General features: G+C 39.3%; 13 protein-coding genes and 2 non-coding genes across 15 annotated transcripts; 8 read left to right on the top strand and 7 right to left on the bottom strand.

The window, feature by feature from the left end:
• Positions 1-405: 405 nt before the first annotated feature.
• SDD3 (Sdd3p) lies at positions 406-3,522 on the top strand (the record flags this gene model as incomplete). Its single annotated transcript, XM_018365440.1, has 1 exon — positions 406-3,522. One exon carries the CDS (start codon positions 406-408, stop codon positions 3,520-3,522), a length of 3,117 nt encoding a protein of 1,038 aa, XP_018221695.1.
• Positions 3,523-3,780: 258 nt separating this feature from the next.
• On the bottom strand, positions 3,781-7,035 carry PKH2 (serine/threonine protein kinase PKH2; the record flags this gene model as incomplete). The annotated part of the gene is made up of 1 exon (XM_018365439.1): positions 3,781-7,035. The coding sequence occupies one exon, from the start codon at positions 7,033-7,035 to the stop codon at positions 3,781-3,783; it is 3,255 nt and encodes a 1,084-aa protein (XP_018221694.1).
• Positions 7,036-8,321: 1,286 nt separating this feature from the next.
• IZH4 (Izh4p) lies at positions 8,322-9,254 on the top strand (the record flags this gene model as incomplete). Its single annotated transcript, XM_018365438.1, has 1 exon — positions 8,322-9,254. The coding sequence occupies one exon, from the start codon at positions 8,322-8,324 to the stop codon at positions 9,252-9,254; it is 933 nt and encodes a 310-aa protein (XP_018221693.1).
• Positions 9,255-9,516: 262 nt separating this feature from the next.
• TPT1 (tRNA 2'-phosphotransferase) lies at positions 9,517-10,206 on the top strand (the record flags this gene model as incomplete). The annotated part of the gene is made up of 1 exon (XM_018365437.1): positions 9,517-10,206. One exon carries the CDS (start codon positions 9,517-9,519, stop codon positions 10,204-10,206), a length of 690 nt encoding a protein of 229 aa, XP_018221692.1.
• Positions 10,207-10,390: 184 nt separating this feature from the next.
• Positions 10,391-12,220, bottom strand: ITR2 (myo-inositol transporter ITR2; the record flags this gene model as incomplete). Its single annotated transcript, XM_018365436.1, has 1 exon — positions 10,391-12,220. One exon carries the CDS (start codon positions 12,218-12,220, stop codon positions 10,391-10,393), a length of 1,830 nt encoding a protein of 609 aa, XP_018221691.1.
• A 598-nt stretch (positions 12,221-12,818) lies between these two features.
• Positions 12,819-13,877, top strand: NDJ1 (Ndj1p; the record flags this gene model as incomplete). The annotated part of the gene is made up of 1 exon (XM_018365435.1): positions 12,819-13,877. The coding sequence occupies one exon, from the start codon at positions 12,819-12,821 to the stop codon at positions 13,875-13,877; it is 1,059 nt and encodes a 352-aa protein (XP_018221690.1).
• A 647-nt stretch (positions 13,878-14,524) lies between these two features.
• Positions 14,525-16,114, top strand: WSC3 (Wsc3p; the record flags this gene model as incomplete). Its single annotated transcript, XM_018365434.1, has 1 exon — positions 14,525-16,114. The coding sequence occupies one exon, from the start codon at positions 14,525-14,527 to the stop codon at positions 16,112-16,114; it is 1,590 nt and encodes a 529-aa protein (XP_018221689.1).
• Positions 16,115-16,376: 262 nt separating this feature from the next.
• Positions 16,377-16,449, bottom strand: DI49_2300. Its single transcript has one exon. It is a non-coding gene; the product is annotated as a tRNA-Thr (tRNA).
• A 927-nt stretch (positions 16,450-17,376) lies between these two features.
• Positions 17,377-18,405, bottom strand: DI49_2299 (uncharacterized protein; the record flags this gene model as incomplete). The annotated part of the gene is made up of 1 exon (XM_018365433.1): positions 17,377-18,405. One exon carries the CDS (start codon positions 18,403-18,405, stop codon positions 17,377-17,379), a length of 1,029 nt encoding a protein of 342 aa, XP_018221688.1.
• Positions 18,406-18,624: 219 nt separating this feature from the next.
• INO4 (Ino4p) lies at positions 18,625-19,071 on the top strand (the record flags this gene model as incomplete). Its single annotated transcript, XM_018365432.1, has 1 exon — positions 18,625-19,071. The coding sequence occupies one exon, from the start codon at positions 18,625-18,627 to the stop codon at positions 19,069-19,071; it is 447 nt and encodes a 148-aa protein (XP_018221687.1).
• Positions 19,072-19,425: 354 nt separating this feature from the next.
• DI49_2297 lies at positions 19,426-19,497 on the top strand. The gene has a single exon. It is a non-coding gene; the product is annotated as a tRNA-Gly (tRNA).
• A 328-nt stretch (positions 19,498-19,825) lies between these two features.
• On the bottom strand, positions 19,826-20,167 carry ZEO1 (Zeo1p; the record flags this gene model as incomplete). Its single annotated transcript, XM_018365431.1, has 1 exon — positions 19,826-20,167. The coding sequence occupies one exon, from the start codon at positions 20,165-20,167 to the stop codon at positions 19,826-19,828; it is 342 nt and encodes a 113-aa protein (XP_018221686.1).
• A 385-nt stretch (positions 20,168-20,552) lies between these two features.
• SHR5 (Shr5p) lies at positions 20,553-21,278 on the bottom strand (the record flags this gene model as incomplete). The annotated part of the gene is made up of 1 exon (XM_018365430.1): positions 20,553-21,278. The coding sequence occupies one exon, from the start codon at positions 21,276-21,278 to the stop codon at positions 20,553-20,555; it is 726 nt and encodes a 241-aa protein (XP_018221685.1).
• A 284-nt stretch (positions 21,279-21,562) lies between these two features.
• Positions 21,563-22,186, top strand: MDY2 (Mdy2p; the record flags this gene model as incomplete). Its single annotated transcript, XM_018365429.1, has 1 exon — positions 21,563-22,186. The coding sequence occupies one exon, from the start codon at positions 21,563-21,565 to the stop codon at positions 22,184-22,186; it is 624 nt and encodes a 207-aa protein (XP_018221684.1).
• A 60-nt stretch (positions 22,187-22,246) lies between these two features.
• On the bottom strand, positions 22,247-23,725 carry MSB4 (Rab GTPase-activating protein MSB4; the record flags this gene model as incomplete). Its single annotated transcript, XM_018365428.1, has 1 exon — positions 22,247-23,725. One exon carries the CDS (start codon positions 23,723-23,725, stop codon positions 22,247-22,249), a length of 1,479 nt encoding a protein of 492 aa, XP_018221683.1.
• Positions 23,726-23,815: the final 90 nt, after the last annotated feature.

Raw genomic sequence — 23,815 nt, 5'->3', positions numbered from 1 at the left:
GCAGACCATGGACTGCAGAATGTTATTGCTGTGCGATTTTCTTGTACGCTATGACATATAATTTTATGATGATATCCTTTACGAACTTTTTAGACGTTAGACTTCTGAAGGAGATTAGACCCTCCTATGGAAGAGAACCTCGTTTAACTTATCTGAATATTTAGCTCTATATGTACTTCCTTGCCTTATCTAAATACTTTTATTTCTTGCTTTGCAGTTTTCCAGTATTGCATATAATATAAATTTTTCATTTGTGAGCTTACAATTGTGGCAAAAAGGCTTGAACAGTAAAGAAAAGATAAAAGGCAGTAAGAACAACTGCTTCGTACAGGGTTAAAAGTGCTTCAGCAAACAGCGCAGAGACCTATTATACGCAGCTTCAACACAATTCGTCGAATCTTCACAATGGGGTTCCATAAGGTCGTATCATTTCAACCGGATTATGTCCCACAATATCACATAACCAAATACATTTCGCAAAGGACCAAATTGCAACTTGTTCACATAAACCACAAGACCTCCACGTTGGTTCATGGTTATTTTGCTGTTCCTACAGAATGCCTCAACGATTCAGGCGCTCCTCATACTTTGGAACATTTGATCTTCATGGGTTCTAAGTCTCATCCATATAAAGGTTTATTGGATACTGCTGGTAACCTGTCAATGTCTGTCACCAACGCTTGGACCGATACTGATCAAACTGTCTATACGCTGGCCAGTGCTGGTTGGAGAGGGTTTTCCAAGTTATTACCTGTTTATCTAGACCATATTCTGAATCCAACTTTAACTGATGAAGCTTGCTTAACTGAGGTTTATCATGTCGATCCAGAAAATTTGAGCGATAAAGGTGTGGTTTTTAGTGAAATGGAGGCCATCGAAACCCAAAGTTGGTATGTTTCAGCCCTTGAAAAGCAACGTTTAATGTTTCCTGAAGGAAGTGGTTATCGGTCAGAAACTGGTGGTTTAACCAAAAACTTAAGAACTTTGACCAACGGAGAAATCAGAGAATTTCACAAATCTTTGTATTCTTCTGACAATCTTTGTGTAATTATCTGTGGTAACGTTCCAACGGATGAACTGTTGGCCGTCATGCAAGAGTGGGATAATACTCTACCGGAGATTCCGTTTACTATGCCAAAGAAAAGGCCATTCTTAGATAACAGGCTGTCACATATACCCGAATCTAGAGAAAAAATCACCGAATCCACCGTGGAATTTCCTGAACTTGATGAAAGTCAAAGCGACTTGTTTTTCTCTTGGATTGGTGTGCCTTATACTGATTTCCGTAATGATTTAGCAGTGTCTGTACTGATGGACTACTTCACGGAGTCGGCATTGGCAGTTTTTACTAAGGAATTGGTTGAAATTGACGATCCCATGGCAAATTCTACTGATTACTGGACAGATGATTTTATGAGAACCATAATTAATTTGGGTATTCACGGTGTACCTACAGAAAAACTGGTTGCAACAAAGGATACGGTAATGGAAATTATGAAAAATCATAGAATTGATCTACCAAGAGTAAGACAAGTGGTTGAAAACACCAAGTGGGAATACCTGTTAAATAATGAAAAAAATGGCGAGTCTGCATTATCTAATGCTGCTATCACGGATTACATTTATGGGTATGAAGACGGCTCTTCGCTGGTTTCCTCCTTGAAAGATTTAAGTGATTTCGACTCTTTACTACAGTGGTCTCAAAAGGACTGGGAGATGCTGTTAAATAGAATATTTGTGGACAATAAACCGGTTATAGTCATGGCTAAGCCAAGTGCTCAAATGTATGAACGACTAGAAACAGAAAAGTTGGATATGATAAAACAAAGGGAAGCTGAATTTGATGAAAAGAAAAAACTGGATTTATTAACGCAAGTGAATAATGCAAAAGAAATTAACGATAGGCCAATTCCAAGATCTTTGCTACAGAAATTTGAAATTGAAAATCCTTCCAAGAGTGTCGAATTTGTCAATACAAAAAGTATTGCGATTGTCGATTCATATGAGAATAATGATATGAATGATCCAATGACCAAAGAAGTTTTAAAGCTGAAACCAGATAACTTTCCTCTTTTTATCCACTTAAACCATTTCCCCTCTCAATTTATAGAGCTGCACTGTTTAGTCAATTCTACTTCCGTAAAAGACACTTCGCTTTTGCCCTATTATAACATATTCGATGAGTTATTTTCCATGCCAATGAAAATCTTTGACGAAGTAAAAAATGCAGAAACTACGTTGTCATATGAAGAAGTTGTCGCTAAGCTAAAATCAGAGACTGTTGACGCGCAAATTAGTCAAGGCTTGCAAGGCTCTTGCCCTGATTTAATCGATTTTAGAATTCAATGCAAAGCTGGTAATTATTCCCAATCCGTTCAATGGATCAAGCATTGTTTATTCGATATTGTTTTCGATGAAAAACGTGTTCGTGTTCTTTTAGAAAATTATTTGAATTCTATTGTGGAATGGAAAAGAGAAGGTAGTGTTATGTTAGATTCTCTAACCAACAGAAACCTGTATTCAGCAAGGTCACTGAAAAAATCCACTGATCCATTGTTTGTTGAAACGAAACTAAAAGAAATATTGGAAGAGATTGAAAGCGGAAATTTTAAGAAAGAAATCTTACCAAGAATAGAAACAATGAGGAATCAACTGAGGTCAAATTTCAGTAAGTTTCACATTTTGGTCCTTGGTGACATTTCAAAGATTCCGGACATTTATGAACCATGGAATCCCTTAATCAAGTCCTTGAAGATTGAACATGCCATTGAAAAGTTAAAAGTTCCCCCTGTTCCAAGAGCCCTAAGCTCTGTCTCACCAATATGCAAAAATCCTGGTGAAAAAGCCTTTATAATAACAACACCTGCCTCAGAATCTGCTTACATGAATTTAATAACTTCGGTTCCATTTGATTTAAATTACCATGATCCTGAATACGCCATGGTTTCTTTAGCTTCTGAATACTTACAGTGCGTTGAAGGTCCATTTTGGAAGGGAATTCGTGGTGCTGGGTTAGCTTATGGCGCCAATATGTCGAAATTGTGTGAAGTGAACTCTTGGGGATTCAACATCTATCGTGGTGCTGATATCATCAAGTGTTATGAAGCTGGTAAACAGATTGTCCAAGATTATGCTTCCGGCGCCTTGGAATTTGATGAACAGCTGATTCAAGGAGCCATTAGTAGTATTATCAACAGAATGGCTACTATTGAATGTGGATATTTTGAAACAGCTTTGTCTAGATATACAGATGAATTTTGTTTGCAAAGAGGAAATAATTTCAATGAGTTGTACTTGGAAAGGTTACAAAATGTTACTAAAACTGATCTGAAAAATGTTATGCAGAAGTATTTTGTTAATTTGTTTGACCCCAAAAAGAGTGTTGCATTTGTAAGCTGTCATCCAGGTAAATTGGAATCCGTTCAAGAGTTCCTTGAAACTCAAGGTTTCACTGTCGAAATAGAAGAACTAGAAGATGATGAGGAAGAAGAGCTTGACAGTGACGAAGATGAAAAATCATGAGTATAGCATTACTAAGAGCAGTTTTTGTACACTGAACGTAATAGCCGATGCAGAAATCCAAATCCAAATAATTAACAAAATATATTTTTATGCATTTCCTAAAAATTAACATCTTATCCGTTTTAGTATTATGTCAATGTTAAAGCATTGAAAGCTAAAAATACCCACATAAACATTTTAGCTTCGTATATATAAATATATATATTCAGATGTGTATATGGTTTGGAATATTCATGTACCTATAATCAGAATTAATTATTATGATCTCTTCGATTTTGCAGATGAGTTGTTTGAATTTGCACCTGTGTTAAGACCCAATCCCAAGGCAACATGCGTTTTGGGTAACCCGTTAACCAATTTACTTGTTAACGGGATAGTGGCGTGTTTCTTTGAATTTTGTTCCTTAGCACTAACGAAAGTTTCAAAGATTCTACTAGATCTGTTCGTCTTCGCACTATTCACCGATTCCGAAAATGAATCATGCTTTGATATAGATGATGATTGGCTGTGCGGCCTAGGTTTTGGAGAGGCAGGTTTTGAAGACGGCGAGTCTATAGGTAACACTCTCCCAGATGATGACGTTCTTCTTTCTGTTATTTTTTGATTTCTCTGTAATAATTGTTTTTCGATTTTATTTGTATTTGAATTGAGAATTTTCTTAAAAGCAGCGAATAACTTGCTTGTGTTCCTTTTGTCAGTCTTCAGTAGAAACGATTTGTAAGGTGTTTGAATTACAATCATATGATTGGTTCCCATTTCTAAGGGGATGACTAGTTCTTTAATTTTGGTTCCCTGCTGACGTAAGTTGATATCATATTCTAGCTCATATTTTAAATTGGTAACAGGGCTAGGTTGCTTTCTTTTTGCAAATACCAGACAACGTCCAAAAGATGTCATCACAACGGTCCTTTTGAAATATTTGCATCTTTCATTGGATGCAGAAAGTGATTCATTTGCCATTGTGGGGTGAAACAACTTTTTGAGCTTGCCGGAAAAAACCGAGCTACCTTTGTTGTTAGATTCGGCTTTGCCATCATCATCTTCTGTTGGTGGATTATTTTGGTTACCTTTATCTTCCTCTCCGTTTTCGTCAGTAAGCAGTTCCGACAAGTCACCACCTTCAACACGATAGTCATCTTCTAAGAGCTGTGAATCGACAGCGTTCTTTAAAAAGTAAGCATCTTCTGTTTGCGAATGCGCGGTTAGAGATGGATCATTCCTAAAACCTGTCACATCCCCACCACTTCTGGCTACTTGAGATAAAAAAGTTTGTCTAGGCTTCCCAAACAATTGAGGATCCAGCAATGAACCGTTAACTTTAGTGAATCTTTTTTCCAAGGTGATCGGGTTAGCAACAACAAAATCTAGCTTTTCCACCTTCAGTACATGCTCATTGATATTTTTTAGGTAAAAAGACCATTGTATGTCGCGTTTGTTCACTAAAGGTGATTCCAGAATTTTTTTTGTATCCTGCCTGCTAGAAAGATTAGGTGCCACTATCTCACCTTCAAAATACCCCTGCTGTCTTGCTGAAGATGGTGTAGTAATTTTATATGAGTCATATGGTGTCATAGGTGGCGAAATTGGAGGAGTGTAGGAAGGCGCTGGAATTTTTGATGATGAAACAGACGCCGAAGAAGATGAATACTTAATAAAAGGTTTACCATCTGCAGATGGAGCACGCCTATTATGTCCAGATTTTGGTGTTGTGGCAGGTGAACTCGATCTACTGCTTTTGGAGCTGGATGTTGGATTATTTTGTGTCGTCTTCTTCGTCAAGGCAGCCGAAGCAGCCAGAGCAGCCGAAGCAGCACTACTTGAAGTTTTCTTGCTTGATTGATGTTTCCTACTATTGATACTTTTTCTTGCGTTTTCAAGAATTTGCGCTGTTCTTTCGTCAGTGGGCCTCTTCTTTATGTATATCTCGCTCTCGGTAGAATCATGGCTACTACTACTATACATAGGCGAATTTCCGGTTGCCTCTAATGAAGAGTTCGAAGCTGGTCTAGGCGTTGTTTGGTGTGTTTTGACGAGTGCGCTGATTGGTTTTTTTGTCTGCTTCTTATCGCCTATGCCTGGCATTGCCTGCATCGATCTGGCGTTAATTTTATATGGCTTAATATCTGGAGGAGTACTTGACCAAATGGAACCATCTTTAAAGTTCATCTCCTTGAAAAAGGGGTGTTCTTTAATCTGGTTTATCGTCAACCTCTGGTCTAAATTCTTTATAAGAATCTTCTTGACTAAATCTCTAATGATTAACGGGAAGCCTGGTGTGAAGGCATATTGAACTTTCATTACCTTCTGGAAAGTCAAGTATTCGTTAGTGGCTTTGAACGGAGGTTTACCAGCAATCATTTGGAAAAGTATGCATCCAAAGGCCCAAATATCACAACGATAGTCAGTAAAACTGTCATTTAACAATTCTGGAGACACGTATTCTGCAGTCCCAACAAATGATTTTGATCTGGTCGACAAATCATATTTCGATTTGGAAGAACTGTTATTTGTAGGATCAAGTAATTTTGCTGTTCCAAAATCAGTTAACTTAATTCTCATTTCTCCATCTAACAAAATATTCTCTGGTTTAATATCTCTGTGAATTATCCCACTGGCATGCAAGTAGTCGATTGCGTCTATTATCTGTGAACCGTAATAACAAGCACAGTTTTCATCTAGTGAGCCGTACTTTTTCATCAAAGAAAGGAAGTCCCCATTGGGCGCGTATTCTAAAAGAAAATACAAACTTGATTCATCTTGGAAAGTGGAAAACAATCGTACCACGCTATGGGAATTATTTAACTTCTGTAGCGCTATCTTTTCGACGCTGACGTATTTCACTTTTTTTTGGCGTATTAAATATTCCTTGTTTAACACTTTTGCAGCATATTTTTTCTTGGTATCAATCGATGTTGCTAACATCACGGTTGAATATGCACCATCACCTATTACAGCACCAAATTTGAAGTCCTTAATACCCTTTTTAACTATTTGCTTCTGAACTATGGGCGCCTCTTTCAATGAAAGTTTATTGTGAGACGCGGTTTCATTTTCAATTATAGTTTGGTTTTGGCTCTTTTCTATGCTGGGACTTTCCGCTATATTGTCTAAAGCTTTCTGATCATTAGAATCGTTACTACCATAGTTGTAATCGTAATCATAGCCATATTCTTTGGCACTAGCGCTAGTTGTACCGTTATTATAGTTAGTCGTTACTTCTTCTATAGCATTTTCATTGAGGCGTTTTCCTTGTTGATCATGGTACATTTCAATAAAATTATCTGTGTTGGTTAAAGCTTTTTGAATAATGGGTTTAGTGCTCCTTTGCTTTTCCAAAAGTATATCAGCAACATTTTTATTTGAAGTACTTCTTTGAGGAGTGGTTCTGATGTCGAGATGCGGATCCAGATGCAATAGCTTCTCTTTTTTTGTCTGTAAATTTATGCTAAGTTTTTGTTCATCCGTTGGCAGCAACGGCCTGAGGCTTGTGGAGTTGTCCTTATCAAAATACATTTGCAGAAGTGAAGAGAAAGGGATAGGCTTCTGTTTCTTTTGTTTGTTTAATAAGCCAGAGGTTTCTCAGTCCATTAAGATGTTACTTCTTTTTCCTGTTTCAACTATCTTATTTGATTTTCCGTTCTTGTATACCCCTAATCACACTTGGCACACGAATACCAGTTTCGAAAGCACCAAGAAATTGACAAAATAATGATAATTTTGTCGTTCGAATTATTATTTCTGTTCCAGGAGTAAAAAAATTTCACAGCATGAGTGAAGCTTTTAAATGCACACTGATATAATAGCGCCTTAAAAAACTGGAAGAACTGGGAGATGCTCGCTTCCAGTGGGGGTATTATTGCTAAACGTCAAAAGCTATTCCGTCAATGTCGTACATTGTGATTTCGGAGCTCTCCACGTGACTCCCTCCGGTTATGCCTAAGCGGCTAAACTTTTTTTCCTATCAATTGAGAAGTAGTAGCTTGCTAAAATCGAACAAATCTCGACTTCATATTACAAACGCCTTCCTCTGGCCATCCAACGGCTTTGATGCATTTTGTATTTGAACTTTTGGTAATTTTCAATTTAGGGCAATAACCGCTGATGCCACCAAACCAAATCAGTTATCATGACTAACTGTCCCCAAACTCAGAAAGAATGTGCAGTGTTGGTCATATTCTAGACAGCGACGTGGCTTCTATGCATTCATTCAGGTGCCAAAGAAGGACAACTGGCGGCAAGGGCCAAAGAACGTTACTAATATTTGTATATATTCAGTGAAAATGGCTATGCTCAGCCCATTACCCTCTGAACCACGCCAAAAAAAAACCGTCCAAAGCTATAAAATATATACATATACGTATACGCACCATTACAGTTTACACGTAAGGCGTATATATGCAAGGGTAAATAAAAGCCAAGGCTGACATAGGAGTGCGAAGTCAAGGCGTCGAAAGGCCTGATTGAAGATACAGAGTAAACAGCCGGTCTGTGCTTATATAGCCACGAGCGCTGGCTTTTAGACTCGGAGAACTCGGGCAGCACTCCGCGAAAAAAGGCCTCGTTGGGCAGCTCAACATTATTCAACGCAAGCCTGTTGAGCTCAATGGGTTTCAATTGTAAATACTCAATGGTGTCAACATCTAGATGATTTACACTCATATATATGGTCCGAATATATAGAAGTAGAAGTAGCATTCAAGTAGGAAAATATTAAAGAGGAGGTTAATTGGTTTTTTCGTTTTCTTGTATTTCTTGCCAGCGCATATAAATTGCTGTAAAAGATACATATATATGGCAGCATGGCCTCTTTGACTACAGTAGAACGAAGCCCAGTCAAGACGGCAACGGAAAAGTATAGCGATGCGACTGGAGAGGTTACTTCCAATACGGATGCGGAAACGAAAGAGACAAAGAAGGGATTTGCGTTCCAGGATTTGGCCAAATGGCAAAAGCAGTATAAAAATAAATCCAGCAGGAGTGAGTCGCTGGTAGCGTTGATATATCTTCTGGGCTCGATGTCATCCTTTTGTCTGCTCATATTCTTCACGGACTTTTACTTAATACCTTTGTTCCCAACCACCACAACAATGACGGATTATATCATATTCAATTTCTACCTACTAAACGTTTTCGTCTTTTGCATGATACATTTCATTTACCATTTCATCAAAAATATTTCCTTACAGCAGCACCTCGAACATTGGCAAAAGTTCTCGTATCTAGCGAACATCAACCTGTTGATATCTTCACAGATCACGATCCTTTATTATTTGTTCTATGATTATGTGTTTTTCTTCAAGATTTTCACGCTATTGATGACTTTCATAGGACTAGCAGCATATTTTGTTATATTGACCGATAAACTCAACTCCTACAAAAGATTTAATAAGACAGTTTTCTTTATTTCAGTGTCGGTAGTTTGTTGTTCCTTGCCGCTATTAACCGCTATCATCACGTTTGATGGACTAGAAAATCTAAAAGATAGAATAAAACTAAACGCAATCACTTGGGAACTTGTAACGCTGGTGGTGGCGTCAATGATCTATGTGACAAGATTTCCTGAATCGTTGTTCAGACGAAATGAAAAGGGGGAAGGTTGGAACCATTCCGAATATCTCTTCCACCTCCTTATATCCGGTACTGCTTTTTATCACTTCTTTATCTTGATTCAATCCTATATTTTGATGCATTCAAGTTTGAATCAACCTGAACTAATTAATTTCAAGTCTTAAATTGTTGTGCCTTCGGACTAAATAAGTAAGTAAATATATAAAACAAAATAAATTTAATTCAAGGCCGGGAAGCAATTTCCTTTATAAAACACTTGCCAAGTAGCTTCTGACTTTTCTCTATTTCTTTCAGTACATTGTTGGCGCATTTTTTTACTGACACACGACGCGGCAAAACAAGGTGGTCGAAATAAAAGCAAGAGGCATAAAACCATTTTTACATAATCCAGCAAAACTGATGTGAGAAATACGTGGGTCAGTAACGATGCAGGTAGCGCAAAAAGATAAAAGAGATACGCAGATCTCTAAAGCTTTGTCATATTTGCTTCGACATGCAGCCACGAAGGAAAATTTGATCATTGACACGAATGGTTATACTCCAGTGAAAGAACTACTAAGCCATAATAGATTGAAAACTCATAAATGTACACTGGACGATATACATCGCATTGTTAAGGAGAATGATAAGCAACGTTTCCATATAAAAGTATCCGAAGCGGGTGAAGAGTGGATTTGCGCTACCCAAGGGCATTCAATCAAATCCATCAAACCATCAGATGACGTTCTTGAACCGATCACTGAAGTATCGCAGCTACCAGCGGAGCTGATACATGGGACAAATCTCCAATCCGCTATAAATATCATTAAATCAGGCACGATATCACCGATGAGCAGAAATCATGTCCATTTGTCGCCGGGAATGTTACATGAGAAGGGTGTTATTAGTGGAATGCGGTCTTCAAGTACTGTTTATATTTTTATTAAATGCCATTCTCTCTCATTTCTTCAAAATATTAAAGTATTCAGATCCCTGAATAATGTTTTCTTGAGTACTAGCATTCCTGTTCAATATATTGAAAAAATTGTCATCAAAAGAAATTTGAGGGACGAAGAGAAATTAAATATCTTGACAAGAATCTTGGGTGAGAGAAATATACCGATGGAAAAGATGTAATTTTTATAGACGTACTTTTTATAAAGACCTACTTTTTATATCTTATGTTATCGTTACTAATACTTTTAGTTTACTTGCCAATATTTATTTTTTCTGTCAAGAATTGCTAGTTTACAATGAAATGGAAAAATTACCTACTCTTGATTTTGTTCTTTCTTTTGCTTATCTCTTCTGACCGCAATATTTAACTTTCCACGATTTCTTGGGTGGGTTCGAATTTCAATTTGTGATGAACAGCACCTTGAGCCACCTGCCTTTTTCTCTTCTTGGCCAAAGCTTTGGAAGCCTTAATATTAAACCCATCTTTCAAAATTGTTTGAACTTCTTCTAATTCCAACCCTGATAATTCAGGATAGCAGAAGTAACAGAAGATTGTTGATAAGCATGCCACAGCGGCAAAGAAGGCAAACGTACCCGTAGGTGTGATGTTTTGTAACATGGTCAAGAAAGTAGATGCAATGACCAAAGAACCTGCCCAGTTGGTAGCAGTGGCAAATGAAGTCCCCACACCTCTCACATTCTGTGGGAATAATTCGGATTGTTGCCATGGTACGGTACCGATACCTAAAGCATAGAATGCAGCGTAAACGATAATAAATATAATGATGACGATCCCCCAGGATGAAAACCCTGTAGATGCCACAACCGCACTAGCGCCGCTAAACTTAATACCTAAGAAATGGAAGGCGATGGCACATACGACCAATGCTATTGTCATGCCCGGCAGACCAATCAACAAGATATATCTACGGCCAATTTTATCGATGCAGAAGAACGCTATTAATGTGAAAATAAAATTCGTACCTGAAACAATAATGGAAACAGCAGAAGAGTTTTTGAATCCTACCGTTTCAAAGATTGTGCCTGAAAAATACATCAAGGAATTCCAACCAGTAAATTGTTGAATGGCTTGTAGACCGCAACCGATAATCAATGCTCTGAAATTCGAAGGTACCATATGTAATTCCTTGACCATATTCCAGAATTTTATTATCGGGTTTCTTCCCGGTATAGATTGGTTCAGACTAGCCAGTTCGTCAACTTTTTGGTCAATCACATCATCATCTGTATTCACATAACTCCTCTTAAGGACCATTTTGGCCTTCTCTAAATCACCTTTCATGACATAATATCTTGGAGTATCTGGTAAGAAACAAAAGAAAGTAAATTGTATAACAGTAGGTACTAACGATAAACCAACCAAAATTCTCCAACCGTTGTTGACGTGGTTAAGGCCCGCACCACAGCCATAGGCAATCAATTGACCACCAGTCAGCCATAGAGAATTTATGACGGTCAACCGGCCTCTGATCATCTTGGGAGCAATTTCACTGATGAAAAGGGGTGAAATTAGAGAACCAATACCAACCCCGAACCCCATAACCAGCCTACCTGCAGCCATTTGCCAAAATCTATGAGCGGTGATTTGTAAGATTGCCCCGATTAAAAACATTAAATTGGAAAACATCAAGCACGGTCTTCTGCCAAACACATCTGCCGCGGTACCTGCCCCGATACTTGTGATTAAAGCACCCAAGGAAGTAGCGGCTGTGATTATTTCTCTTTCACCATACGTCAACTCTTTATTGTCCAAGTCTTTATTGATAGAAATCAACGCACTCGATATATAACCTGTATCATAACCAAACATGAACCCAGATATGGAGGCAACAAATGTCAAAGTGATGATGAAAGGAGAGATCGATTGATTGAATGTTATTATCACCGAGGTATCGTCTTCATCATTAACGGGTTTGATGACGATTCGATCCTCATCCTCATCCTCATCTTGTCTCGTCTCTATCTGCAAAGTCGAGGTAGACATCTGAGACTTTTTTGGCCTCGTACCATTATTTTCTTCCTCGTGGTTTTTCCTATGATGTAGTTCCTTTCCTTGTAAAGAGGATTCATCAGTGGATGAGGCCTCTATATCGTTTTCGTTGGTCGACGAGGGAAGGAAATGAGAGAAACGGCCCTTGGCCCATCGAGAACTAGCAGCTATCGAAGTCTTCATTGCCAGTTTAGAAAAAAAAAGCTGTCTCGTGCTTTTAACTACGTCTTAAGTCTTTTCTTATTCCTGTTTTTTTCCGTTACTTTCTTTTCAGTGAACGATGCTGTTATAATTTTTACTTTTTTCCCTTTAGTTTCCGTATTTTGTTACTGTGAATGATTCAATGGTTGTGTTGACTTGTGTGGAAGATGCGAATTATCTTCGGCTTACATGAGTGTATTCATTCTATTGCTGAAGCGAGGTTTTTTAAATTTTTTTGGTGATGTTTTTTTACTACAGCGGCGTTTTTGGCCAAATTTCAAAGTCTTGATGGTAAAAGAGCGGCAAATAAAGGAGGCTGGACTAGTTTGGGTTCGTATGAGACAACAGTATGTAGGTGAATTTGACTAAAGGGTGTTATGGGAGTAATTCACTAGAAAATGGCGCCGGTATACCGTTTTGTTGCTAAGAATCGGTGATTCTAACGGAAGGGGTAGGATTCATCCGTGAATAGTGATGAAGGTTGCGGAACTTGGGCGGCTATTTATATAAAGATATCAAACATAAAAGTATCAATCATCAAGAAGATTCGCTTCAGGCTACGAGTGTGAGCGGGAGAACAATGAACGGAGATAACAGGTTAGCGGGCATCCGGCTACAATCGATGGGGTCATCCACCGAAAAGTCCATTGACTTCCAGGAGCAGAAGTTGCAGAGCTTACAAGAGGCTTCCGAGTGTTTGTTACCGGAAGGCTTCATATCGAAAGTCAGCCCTCCAATGTTCAGAGACCATAAGAGCTATGTATTTATATTGTACTGTTTGAATCACGTGGATTTGGTCACGGATTTGCAAGACTCTACAAAATGTCATTATCCATTGCAAATATTTAAAGACTGCAAATTGGGTTCCTTGGTCCAAAGAGATTTCGCACATTATTTCCAGTTTTCTCAACACGGAGAGAATAACGATTACAGCGATATTGATACTACTTTGGTAAATCTAGCCAATATGCGGGATCCGCTCAATAATTCCCATTTGCTAAAAATGACCATTGTTCCTAGGGTCTGCTCCTTCGACAAGCGCAATTCTAAGACTTATAAGTTGGTCTTGGAATATTTGAACCGCTTTGAAACTGTTCTGACAAAATTTCGACCCCAAAAGAACTTCACTAAAATCTACTTTAACTGGTTGAAACTTGTTGAATCATTCACCGAGTTAGTTTTCCGCGATTTGTTGATCAAATGGCAACAGTGGCTAGAATTAACTATGAATGATACCACGGTTCAACTGAACATCCCATTTCTGTTAAGAAAATTCGTAACGCAGCTTTGGCAGAAGCACTTTACCTTCCAGAGCTCAATGAATAGTTCAGTTGATAGCTTTACAGAACTATTACTCAGTAAAAACTCTATAAGTCTCTTAGACCTTCCCCAAAAGACAAGAGAATACAAACTGAATTTCGGGCTATGGTTTGATTGCCAAAATGGCATTTTGATCTTTACTAATGGCATCGTTCGTATGTCAGATGAGATTATAGATGAACGACTAAAGTCATTTGTTAGGCCAGCACACGTTTTAGTACTGGAAGACCATCCAAGTGACGAGATAGTGAAAAAACTGGTTTTTTTCATTTTTTCGGCAATACTGCAATGTTTCACTGATGAGATTTTGGAATGTTGATATTTTTTTTGTTTTTGCATGAATCATATTGTTCTGTTCGTTCCGGGAATTGATTTTGAGAGCTTCCAAAAAGGGGGGGAAAAAAAGATTTTATTGAACCATAAGCTGGATACCAAAAATTGTATCATTATGATTATCTTTCTACTTCTACATATTCAAGCCGAACTTTACGAACCGGTATACCTTTTTTAAACATATTCCTTTTTCGAGTAAAAAAAAAGCTTTTCACGTCATACATCACTCCCTTAAGATCCGGGCAAACTTCTTTTTTTAGCCACTCGAGAATTTTTATTATAAAAAAGTCACAACATATCCATCCCCGCAGATCTTAGAAAGTGATACTGCACCCTGGGTTATTGTTTTACCTAATCGCCTAAAGTGTACAAACTACGTGGTCGATACAAATCCCACCTTCCCTACCTCAAGATTATATTTCCGTTCGTTACAAACCTATTTCTTTGAAGGGTGTTGCTATAAAAAAGTTCCAATCAATTTCCATAATACAATCTATTGTTTTTCTCGAGAAATTTAATAAAGACATAATAATCCTCAATCAATATTAAGTGAACTCGAGTTGGTTTTTTGAACATTTCTATGAAGTTTATGTCTATATAACTCYTTTCTTCTCTTCCAAAGACAAAAATAAAATGCAAAGAGCATGCTTCTCAAATTTGACAAATAGAGGAATTTTTAAGTTCAGCTATATCCAATTTATACTTTTAAGTGTTCTATCTCAATATCTTTTAAGGCTAGTCAGTGCTGACTTCAACTATGAAGGCTGCTATAATGCAGAGGATGTTCAGTCTGCTGGACTATCTCTCAAAAACTCATATCTATATCAATCAGTGTCCTACTGTCAAAATCAATGTCCTGATTCTGCTGTAGTGGCACTGTTTGATGGATCAGACTGTTATTGCGGAGATTCTGTAACTGTCTTAAGTTCTCTAACAAAATCTACAGATTCAAATTGTGAAACTAAATGTTCTGGATGGCCATACCAAATGTGTGGCGGTTCATCCTATATGAACGTTTATGTCAATGCTAAAGTTTCTGTTTCCTCCGTTGAATCTTCATCTACTACAGAAGCGTCCACCATCCCCTATATAACCTCAACGACTCGCTCGAGCACGTCTAAAGTCACATCTTCAGCCACTGAAAGATCATCGTCAAATGCAAAGAGTTCTACGACATACAGGCAAACGACAAGCTTTACTACAACATCTTCCACGCCTATTACAACAATTTCCACCTCTTCCTCTGTACCAACCACAACCACCTCTACCTCTTCTTCTATACCGCCCACTACTTCTTCTGCTTCTTCTTTTACCTCTTCTTCTGCACCACTCACAACTTCTATCACCTCCTCATCCACCTCCTCTTCTGAATCCACCACAATATCATCGTCGACCGAGAGCACTTCATCGAGTAGTAGTATTACTTTCCCCTCTTCCACTTCGATGTCAAGTTCTTCGTCTAGCAGTACATCATCAGCTCCAAAAACGACCACGAGCGCATCATCGGGAGTATCAATAATAACCTCGCTCGAACTAATAACGAGTATGGTTACAAATACCATTGTGAGTACTTCTGGCGAACACCAAGAAACGATATTTGTTACGACTACCTCTGTAATCGAAAGGACGTCTGCAGTAGCTACGGCAGACTCTTCAATTAACAAATCCAATTCGAACCACAAAAAGGGCCTAAGCGGTGGAGCAATCGCTGGTGTTGTCATCGGTGTAGTGTTTGGTGTGATTTTTACTATAGCGATTCTGCTTTTCTTAGTATGGAGAAGACGTAAATCGGATGATCCGTTAGACCTGGAAGAAACAAAACATCATCAGCCTTATTCATTTGGCGACGAAGATGCCAATCCAGTAAGACTTCTTCCGTCATCTGGTACAACTAATTGGATGAGACATACGAGGCGTGATACTTCAGGTTCTATCGGCACGAGCAATATGTATGGTTTATCCATGAATAACGGTGGGAATTATAGTAGTCCCAGTTCAAATAATAGTGGAAGTGTCCTGAATAACTTAGCTGGATTGCAAGACGGAGCCATTCAGAGGCAAAATCTTCCGTCAACAGTTTTCGAAGAGACAAATACACTGAATAGTGTAAATGAAAGGTTTAGTGCCAACTCATTACCTGATATGATGATGAGCGGGCCTTTACAAGTGGTGAATCCAGATAATCCTGAATTGACTAGTACCGCATCACATAATCGAGCGTAGAAATACTGTATAAGCTATCAACAGTACAGAATTATCGATTGATTCTGCTGGACAGAACCATTCTCACCGAAAGATTCATAAAACCTCATCTAATATTTTAATATCAAAATGCACTTGCCTAGTTTTGCTTTTTAGTCTTGGAAAAATATCTATTTAGCGTTTTAATTGAATAATAGTTTGCGAGATAGAATTGAATTTAGATAGAATGGTATTCCCTGGAAACAAAACCTAAACAATTATATACTACTGTACAAAAAAATAATGCTTCCAGTCGGATTTGAACCGACGATCTCCACATTACTAGTGTGGCGCCTTACCAACTTGGCCATAGAAGCTTAATAACTGGGTATTGTAATGATTCAAACTAGTATATGAGCTATTACAAATGATCTACAAATCTATTAGCACGCAATCAAAACTTGCTCGAAAGGAATTGTCGTGTTGGAATAGGTGATCTGAAACAATCATACTTAATGAAGACGTCTATAAAGACCTATTAATTGATTAGTGTTGTAATAACCATTTATATTGTATGATGATCTTTGGGATTCCATTATTTCTTAATGTTATAATATTACGTATATAGATTATACTAGAGATTCTCCTCATGAATTTAGGAATCCACAGAAAGAAATCAATAATTTTGCATAATATTATAAATGATTCTGTTCCTCTTTTTATATGTTGTCATTCATTGATCCTATTACAATATCAATCCTTGCGCTTCAGCTTCCATTAATTTCGACGACACTTTAAATCTTAACTTACTGGTCTTGTAATTTATGTCATCTTTTAACACCGTATATATTAGTAATAGATGATCAATAGTTGAATCTTGTTCCAACGGTAACAGTCAGCGGATCAAGTTGACAAAGCAACAAGTTGCTTCCCTGAGATCGTCAAAATTGCTAACCTCAGTAATGCCTAGACGTATTACCACAAAATAACAGCAATTTATGAGATTTAAATGAGAGCATTATATGAAGACGTAACTGCTCACACAGTATTTTTTATATTCCAAATGAGACCAAAAGCTCTGCCACTCAACTAATAATGGGTGTTTAAAAGAAATCATTCAAGTTAAAGGGAGGAGTATGCCTGGCAGTGCTTGTTTTATATATAAACGCTCATTACAGTATTCACTCGGACTATGCGCAGAGTGAAAAGTATTCTACATGAAGAGAAAATCTATTATAAGATGTCTTGCTTCTTTTAGTTCTACATAATCGTACAGATCGTCCTTGCGCTAAATATGTATGATGTTAAGGGTGCACCATACGTTCTTCCAGGACCTGTAGAGCCAATTGTCTTCTTCTTTCTTCTACAGTCGTGATCTTTTTAGCACCTCTGCTTTCAGCAATGGAGTTACTGATATCAATGTCTACATTTTGGAAAGGTTTCAGAATACTGAGCTTCACAACAACCACATCGTAAATAGAATCGAAGATCGGCCTTAGAAGTGGCTTGATCAGATCAGGAAAAAAATAGATCAATTGGAAGGTATCGGATGCATCACCAATTAGTGCCTCCTGAATATCTTGAGAGTTAGTTGTTGGTAAAGATGGACAATTCAATGGCACAAGCTTTTGGAAGAATCTTAAATACGACCAACTGGCAAAAAAGGTAATCCAGATGGAAAAAAGTTGAGCGAAATGATGAAACCATATTATTTGAGTTACCGTCATTATGAACATAACAAAAATGGGCAGTAGTTTGAATCTGAAGTTTTTGGCCAAAAAATGAGGAGTCTTGAGGTTGATTATGGTTGTTTCTGGCAGTAGTTGCCTATAAATGATGGGGAACCCAATCAGGATTGTATAATTCCCATCCAAAGGAATATCCAGTCTTACTTTATTTGAGAAAAGAGATATCAACAAGGTTAACGTGACGATCAATACATTTGTTACCGAACCTAACACTACGATGAATTTAAACATCTCTTTTGAAGAGTTCCAATTGCGTTCAATAAAGGAACCACCAATGATTAGATTGAGCAGATTTACTACCACCTTCCAAGCCTTTGTATCGATGAAATTGGATAAAATTAAAGATGTGGGGTATCTCCAAATCTGTGAAGGCACCATTTGCAAAATGGGCAGGGTGATTAAGTTGTAGTCCACATTTGGATCTTCAAGGGATAGTTTATTATACAGTGATCTTCTTATGCAGAAAAGGGACGTTGTCAAACATATGTATATGATAGCAATGAACTTCGTAGCATCGGGAATTTTGTTAATGTTGAGAAAAGAGTCTGGAATGTTCAATTCTAGGAACCTAGAATTATATTGCATTGTGCTGGCAACGCGTTAATAATAGCAATGAAAATTATTGTTTTCTTTTTTCTTGGCTTGATTTGTGCAAACGCATAACAACGTACTAAAATATTCACATGTTTTTCTCTTGAGCAGCAAAGGCGCGGTTGAAGTTTTGAAAATTCCAAGCCATCAGAGATAAGCTAGATATAAGTAGATGAGTTGAAGGGCGGGCTTAACAAAGAAGAGAAGGCAAGAATGACGAAGGATACGAAAATACCGACTTTGAAGGTGGATTTGGGCGAGATCAAAGAGGTCAAGAGCGAACTGGCTAATGTGAAGAAGAGAAAGCGCAGAACAAAGAAGATCAATAAGTTGACTGATGGACAAATACGTATAAATCACGTATCCTCAGAGAAGAAGAGAAGAGAGTTGGAGAGAGCAATATTTGACGAGCTAGTGGCCGTGGTACCGGACTTGCAACCGCAAGAGAGCCGATCAGAACTGATCATATATTTGAAGAGTCTAAGCTATTTGAGCTGGCTATATGAAAGGAATGAGAAGCTGAGGAAACAAATCATAGCGAAGCACGGAGCAATGCCCGGTGGCAGTAACAGCATAGAGAGACAACAGAACGGAGACATGTCCAATGTGGTACCGAAGGAGTTAATCTGGGAGCTAGGTAGTGAACAGAATGGTCAATAACAAGAGGGAAAAGTAAACCGAGGGAGTGGAGAATGTCAAGGATAGGAAGGGAAGGACCCAAAGGAAATACGCGATATTTCTCACCCCACTTATGACAAAGTTTAATTAAAATATGTATTACGGTATTGTGGCGAAAGCAGTACCGCAACCCAGAGTCACTAAAAGCTGGCTCTGTTAATCGATAGAGTGTTTTCGTGTGTTTATATATATTAGGGTATGGCGCGTTTTACTAATTCAGTATCTTATTCTRAAAGCACGATTGCTCTGAAAGGCAGCGGGGGCACATAGCTGCTATTCTAGCCTTTTTTGTATATGAGAATATGACAGTTGCTATAGCTTAACAAGACATTCTCCGGGCGGTTAGTGTAGTGGTTATCATCCCACCCTTCCAAGGTGGGGACACGGGTTCGATTCTCGTACCGCTCATATTTTTCGCCTACCTTATCGCATTTTTTTTAAGGGATGAAATAACCGCTGAAGTTGGAACAACAATCAGAGTTGGGCCTCGTTTTTGTGGTTGTAAGAATTATTGTTATTGTTGTTGTTATTAGTATTAGTATTAGTATTAGTATTAGTATTAGTATTAGTATTAGTATTAGTATTAGTATTATATATTAATTAATTAGTTATTAGATAGATACAATTTAAAAAAAAAGAGGAAATTTCAGTGGAAAAAGGTTTAAAATAATAAAAAAACAGCATTTTCTTTCATGTTTTTCAAAAGATCTTTGGTTTGGTTTCAGGTGGAGTTAGATTAGTTGAAGATGGAAGAAATCTTGCTCTTCAACTTCTTCAAGAAACCACCTTCCTTCTTGGTCTCCTTCTTCTCGGTGACAGCAGCAGTGGCTTGTTTCTTGGTATCATCGACCTTGGTGGTGACTTCGGTCTTCTTTTGCTCGGCACCGTCGACGATGACTTGTTCTTCCTTCTTAACTTGTTCGGCCTCTGGGGTGGCTTCCTTCTTCAAGTTGTCGATGGAAGTTTGGGCTTGTTCCTTCACTTCGTTGCTCTTGTTTTGTAGGGTTTCCTTAGTTTCATCCAGCTTTTGTTGGACGTCTTGAGCGGCAGCTTCAGCTTTGTTTTCGAATTCAGACATTGTAATTTATTTTTAGATGTGGGGGTTTGAATAGATATATATATACTCGTGTGTGATATCTTTTAAAGATCTATATGCTTAAAAAAAATAATTAAAAAAAAATAAACTGAAGCAAAGAAGGAGAAAGGTTATCAAGAAAGTATAGATGATCTTCGACCTGAAAACGCGCTCTATATATATACGCATCAGCGATGAGGAACCAACCACACGCAGAAACAGGAGAAGAGGAGAACCGCACAGAAATCCAGAGAACCAAAAACCAGCAGCATAAATCCAAAAATGACAAATACAAAATTAAGTAAGAAACCGTAATAGCATAGAATGCAAAACACAAACTATGGATATAAACACGATAAAGCCTTAGCCCGCCCACAACCCACACCGTTTACTCGGCAGGTCGGGGCACGACAAAATCCAGGGATAGGCACCCGGACCGTCGGGGCAGAACTAGGCGCACACCGCGCTCGTGGAGCAATCCGCCCGGCGAGTTCAGCTGCGCCACGTACTGTTCTAGGGCGCGCGACTCTTGAAACATAGGCCCACACAAAGCGAGAAGGGGCCCCGAAGCCCAGCTCCACAGCCCGCCCGTGACCGCGTCCAGCACCACGCCACCAAGATTGCGCCACCCGTACACCTCATACCCCTCCCGCCGCAGGTGCTCGTTTACCCGGCGCACCACCTCTGCCAGCTCCGCCGCGTCCAACAGCTCGGACAGTGGCGACACGGACGAGCAGCCGAACACGTGATCGCCGGTGTCGTAGCGCCCGCATCGCACAAACCCGCCACTGCTATTGTCTCCGACGATAGCCGCCGGCTCGCTCCCGGGCAACTGCGTGCTGAACTGTGGTATTTCCAGGCTGTCCCGGGACTCGTCGAATCGCCGGGGCACACGCACCACCCGGGTCATCTGAAACTCGGCGGAGCCCCGCGGCGCGTAGACGTTTGGAAAGTGCGTTATACACAATTTGTGGTCTTCGTCGTGCTCCTTGGGTATAGCGTCTTCGGAACCGAGCTCTTTGTAGAATGAAAACGAGAACTCATGGTAGTTGAAGAACAACGCGCTATCGCTCGCACTTGTGCTGTGATCTTCTTTTTGGCTGCTATCGCACATCCCGCGGTGTAGTGGAGTGTTCGTGTGTGTTTTGTCTTGCGTTGGGTTTTTCTTGTTCTAGCCCCTAGTTATATTATATATCTTTTTTTTTTTGTTTTTGTTTTTTTACTAGTGTCCCAATAGAAGTTCTTGCAACTAGAGCCGGAAGCCAAATCTCGCGAGAACTGCGTAGAAAAAAAAACAAAATATTCAAAAGACAAAAGTATGTGCGCAACAGCACGTAGACAGCGAAGGGGCGAGCAGTAACGAGAGCAATACAGACACTCAGACACACAGAGGCAATCATGAGCACATCTATTAGCGGCCCAGAACACGAGTTCGTCAGTAAATTCTTGACCCTAGCCACGCTATCCGACCCGAAGCTGCCAAAAAGCCACATCAGGCCTCTAAAGGATATTGCCAATTTGGGTGTTCCGTTGCCCACGTTGAAATACAAGTACAAGCAAAACCATGCCAAGAAATTGAAGCTGCAAGAAAACGAGACCGTCCGCTTGACATTGAAGAAAATCCAGGCCCCCAAATTTGCCATTGAGCATGATTTCAGCCCATCCGACACCATCTTACAACTAAAACAGCACTTGATCAACGAGGGAAAAGCCTCCCACGTAAGCGAGATTAAACTACTGTTGAAGGGGAAAGTCCTTCACGAAAACCTGTTCTTGTCGGACTTGAAACTCGACTCCGCCAACAGCACAATCACTGTGATGATCAAACCGGATCCGGCCCTCGCAAGAACACCCGAGGCCGATAAGCCTGTGTCTGCACCTTCTTCTTCTTCTCCGGAGCAAGAACCGGTCGTCCCTTGGGACGCCATTGAGGCTTTACTAAACGACAAGTTCAAGAACGATAAACCTGCGGCCAAACAGATCATGAACCGTCTACAAAAAGGCTGGTCCCTGACCAAATAGAATTAAAATAGTTAGTACGTATATACACTTATTTTTTTCAAACGCCTACGCACTCAGCGCTTAGTTCCTTTTCCCCTTTGGGCGGCTACTTGCCCTTTGTCTGTTCCTCTCCATCGCCACATACTCCCTGCCGCGATCGATTGTCTCTTGATTAATGCTATTTAATGAAATCTTCTTCTTCATCAATATCTTCTCGAAGATTTCGTTCGGGTTCAGCAGACGCTTGGGAAAGTTCTGAATCACCTGCAAAATCTCCATATCCGCCTCCTCCTGTGTCTTGATCTTATTTTTCAGCCTTTTGAAACTCGAGTCTGCATCATTGCCACCTCCAAACGTGTACGAAGAGTATTGCCTGAACAGTTTTTGGCTTTTGCTCTCCAAAAACTCGCTTTCGCTTAATTTCAATATTCCTAGCGCTACTTTAAATAAGAAATGCGACTCTTCGTAAAACAAACAGTCCCATATTCTCAGCGTCGTCTCAATGGGCACTACCCCGACAAAACAGCTCATAAACCAACTTGCTGTACATAAAGTCAGCGTAGGCAATCTACTAAGATACTGCTCCTCCGGATTCGGCCTTGGTATCTGGCGCGTACTGCCGTTGCCGTTCATGTACGATGATTCTATGTGCGACCATATTTCAGGTAAGTATTCCTTGATGCATAGCACTAGCACCCCTTGGTCCACGTTCGCGCCCTCCAGATCGGATTCATACACTCCAGGTAAATACTTGCCAGTGATTATAACCAACATCCAAAATGTCTTCTCTTCGTCCATGAACAATAGCAGCAAGCCCACAAGAAAATTCATCGATTGGCAGTATCCGATGGCCCCGTCATAAATAGAGAACGCCATCAAGACTCGACGTAGCGACTGGATCATCGCGGGCTCCCCCCTCTGAAAAGATTCCTTGTGGAAATGAATGTTATCGGGGAAAGTTCGATAAATATCTCTCTCTATAGCTTCCATATCCTTCCCAGACACAGCGCCCGCACGACAATCTTCCTTCAATCTATCATACATTCCAACATTGATATCCAGTTTTTCTTGCCCTCCCGCAAAATGCCACCATGCATTCCCTCTCCATTCTGCTGGTATTCCTTTCCTAACAAATTTTTTCAACTCTTCACTTCTTGCAGGATACGTTAGCGGGTTATCATTGTTGAGGTTGATTTTATTCTTCGATAAAAGGTTCTCCCATTTTTTTTTCCTTCTCTCGCTGTATCTACTGTATTCAACCAACCATTTATCATATTCTTCCTGTAGTATAAAATAGCTTTTTTTACTAAATCCATATCTATCAAAATTCTCGGGATCTGCCATCACTAAGCTCGTGAAAGCCTTTGCTTTCTCAAGCTCACGTGTCGTCAGTATTTCATTTTGTTCTAGTAAGGAGCCATTGCCGTCTTCTTCATCGTCGTCGTATAAATCAAGCACGCTATAATTTGCACCATCTTCGTTGTATGACGACATCGTATCCAAAACCTTTTCGTTAGGCACCAAGGCGGCTTCAGTTGATATAGTTGATGACCTTATCATTATGCCATACCGGTCTCTGCCCCTAGTAACTGAAATATGGTGGCTTTCCTTGATATTAAGATTATTTTCGTATCAAACGGACAAAAATGT

Source organism: Saccharomyces eubayanus, chromosome XV, assembly GCF_001298625.1.
Source record: "Saccharomyces eubayanus strain FM1318 chromosome XV, whole genome shotgun sequence".
In the NCBI taxonomy this organism is placed as follows: Eukaryota; Fungi; Ascomycota; class Saccharomycetes; order Saccharomycetales; family Saccharomycetaceae; genus Saccharomyces; species Saccharomyces eubayanus.
This window is presented reverse-complemented; position numbering and strand designations above follow the sequence as displayed.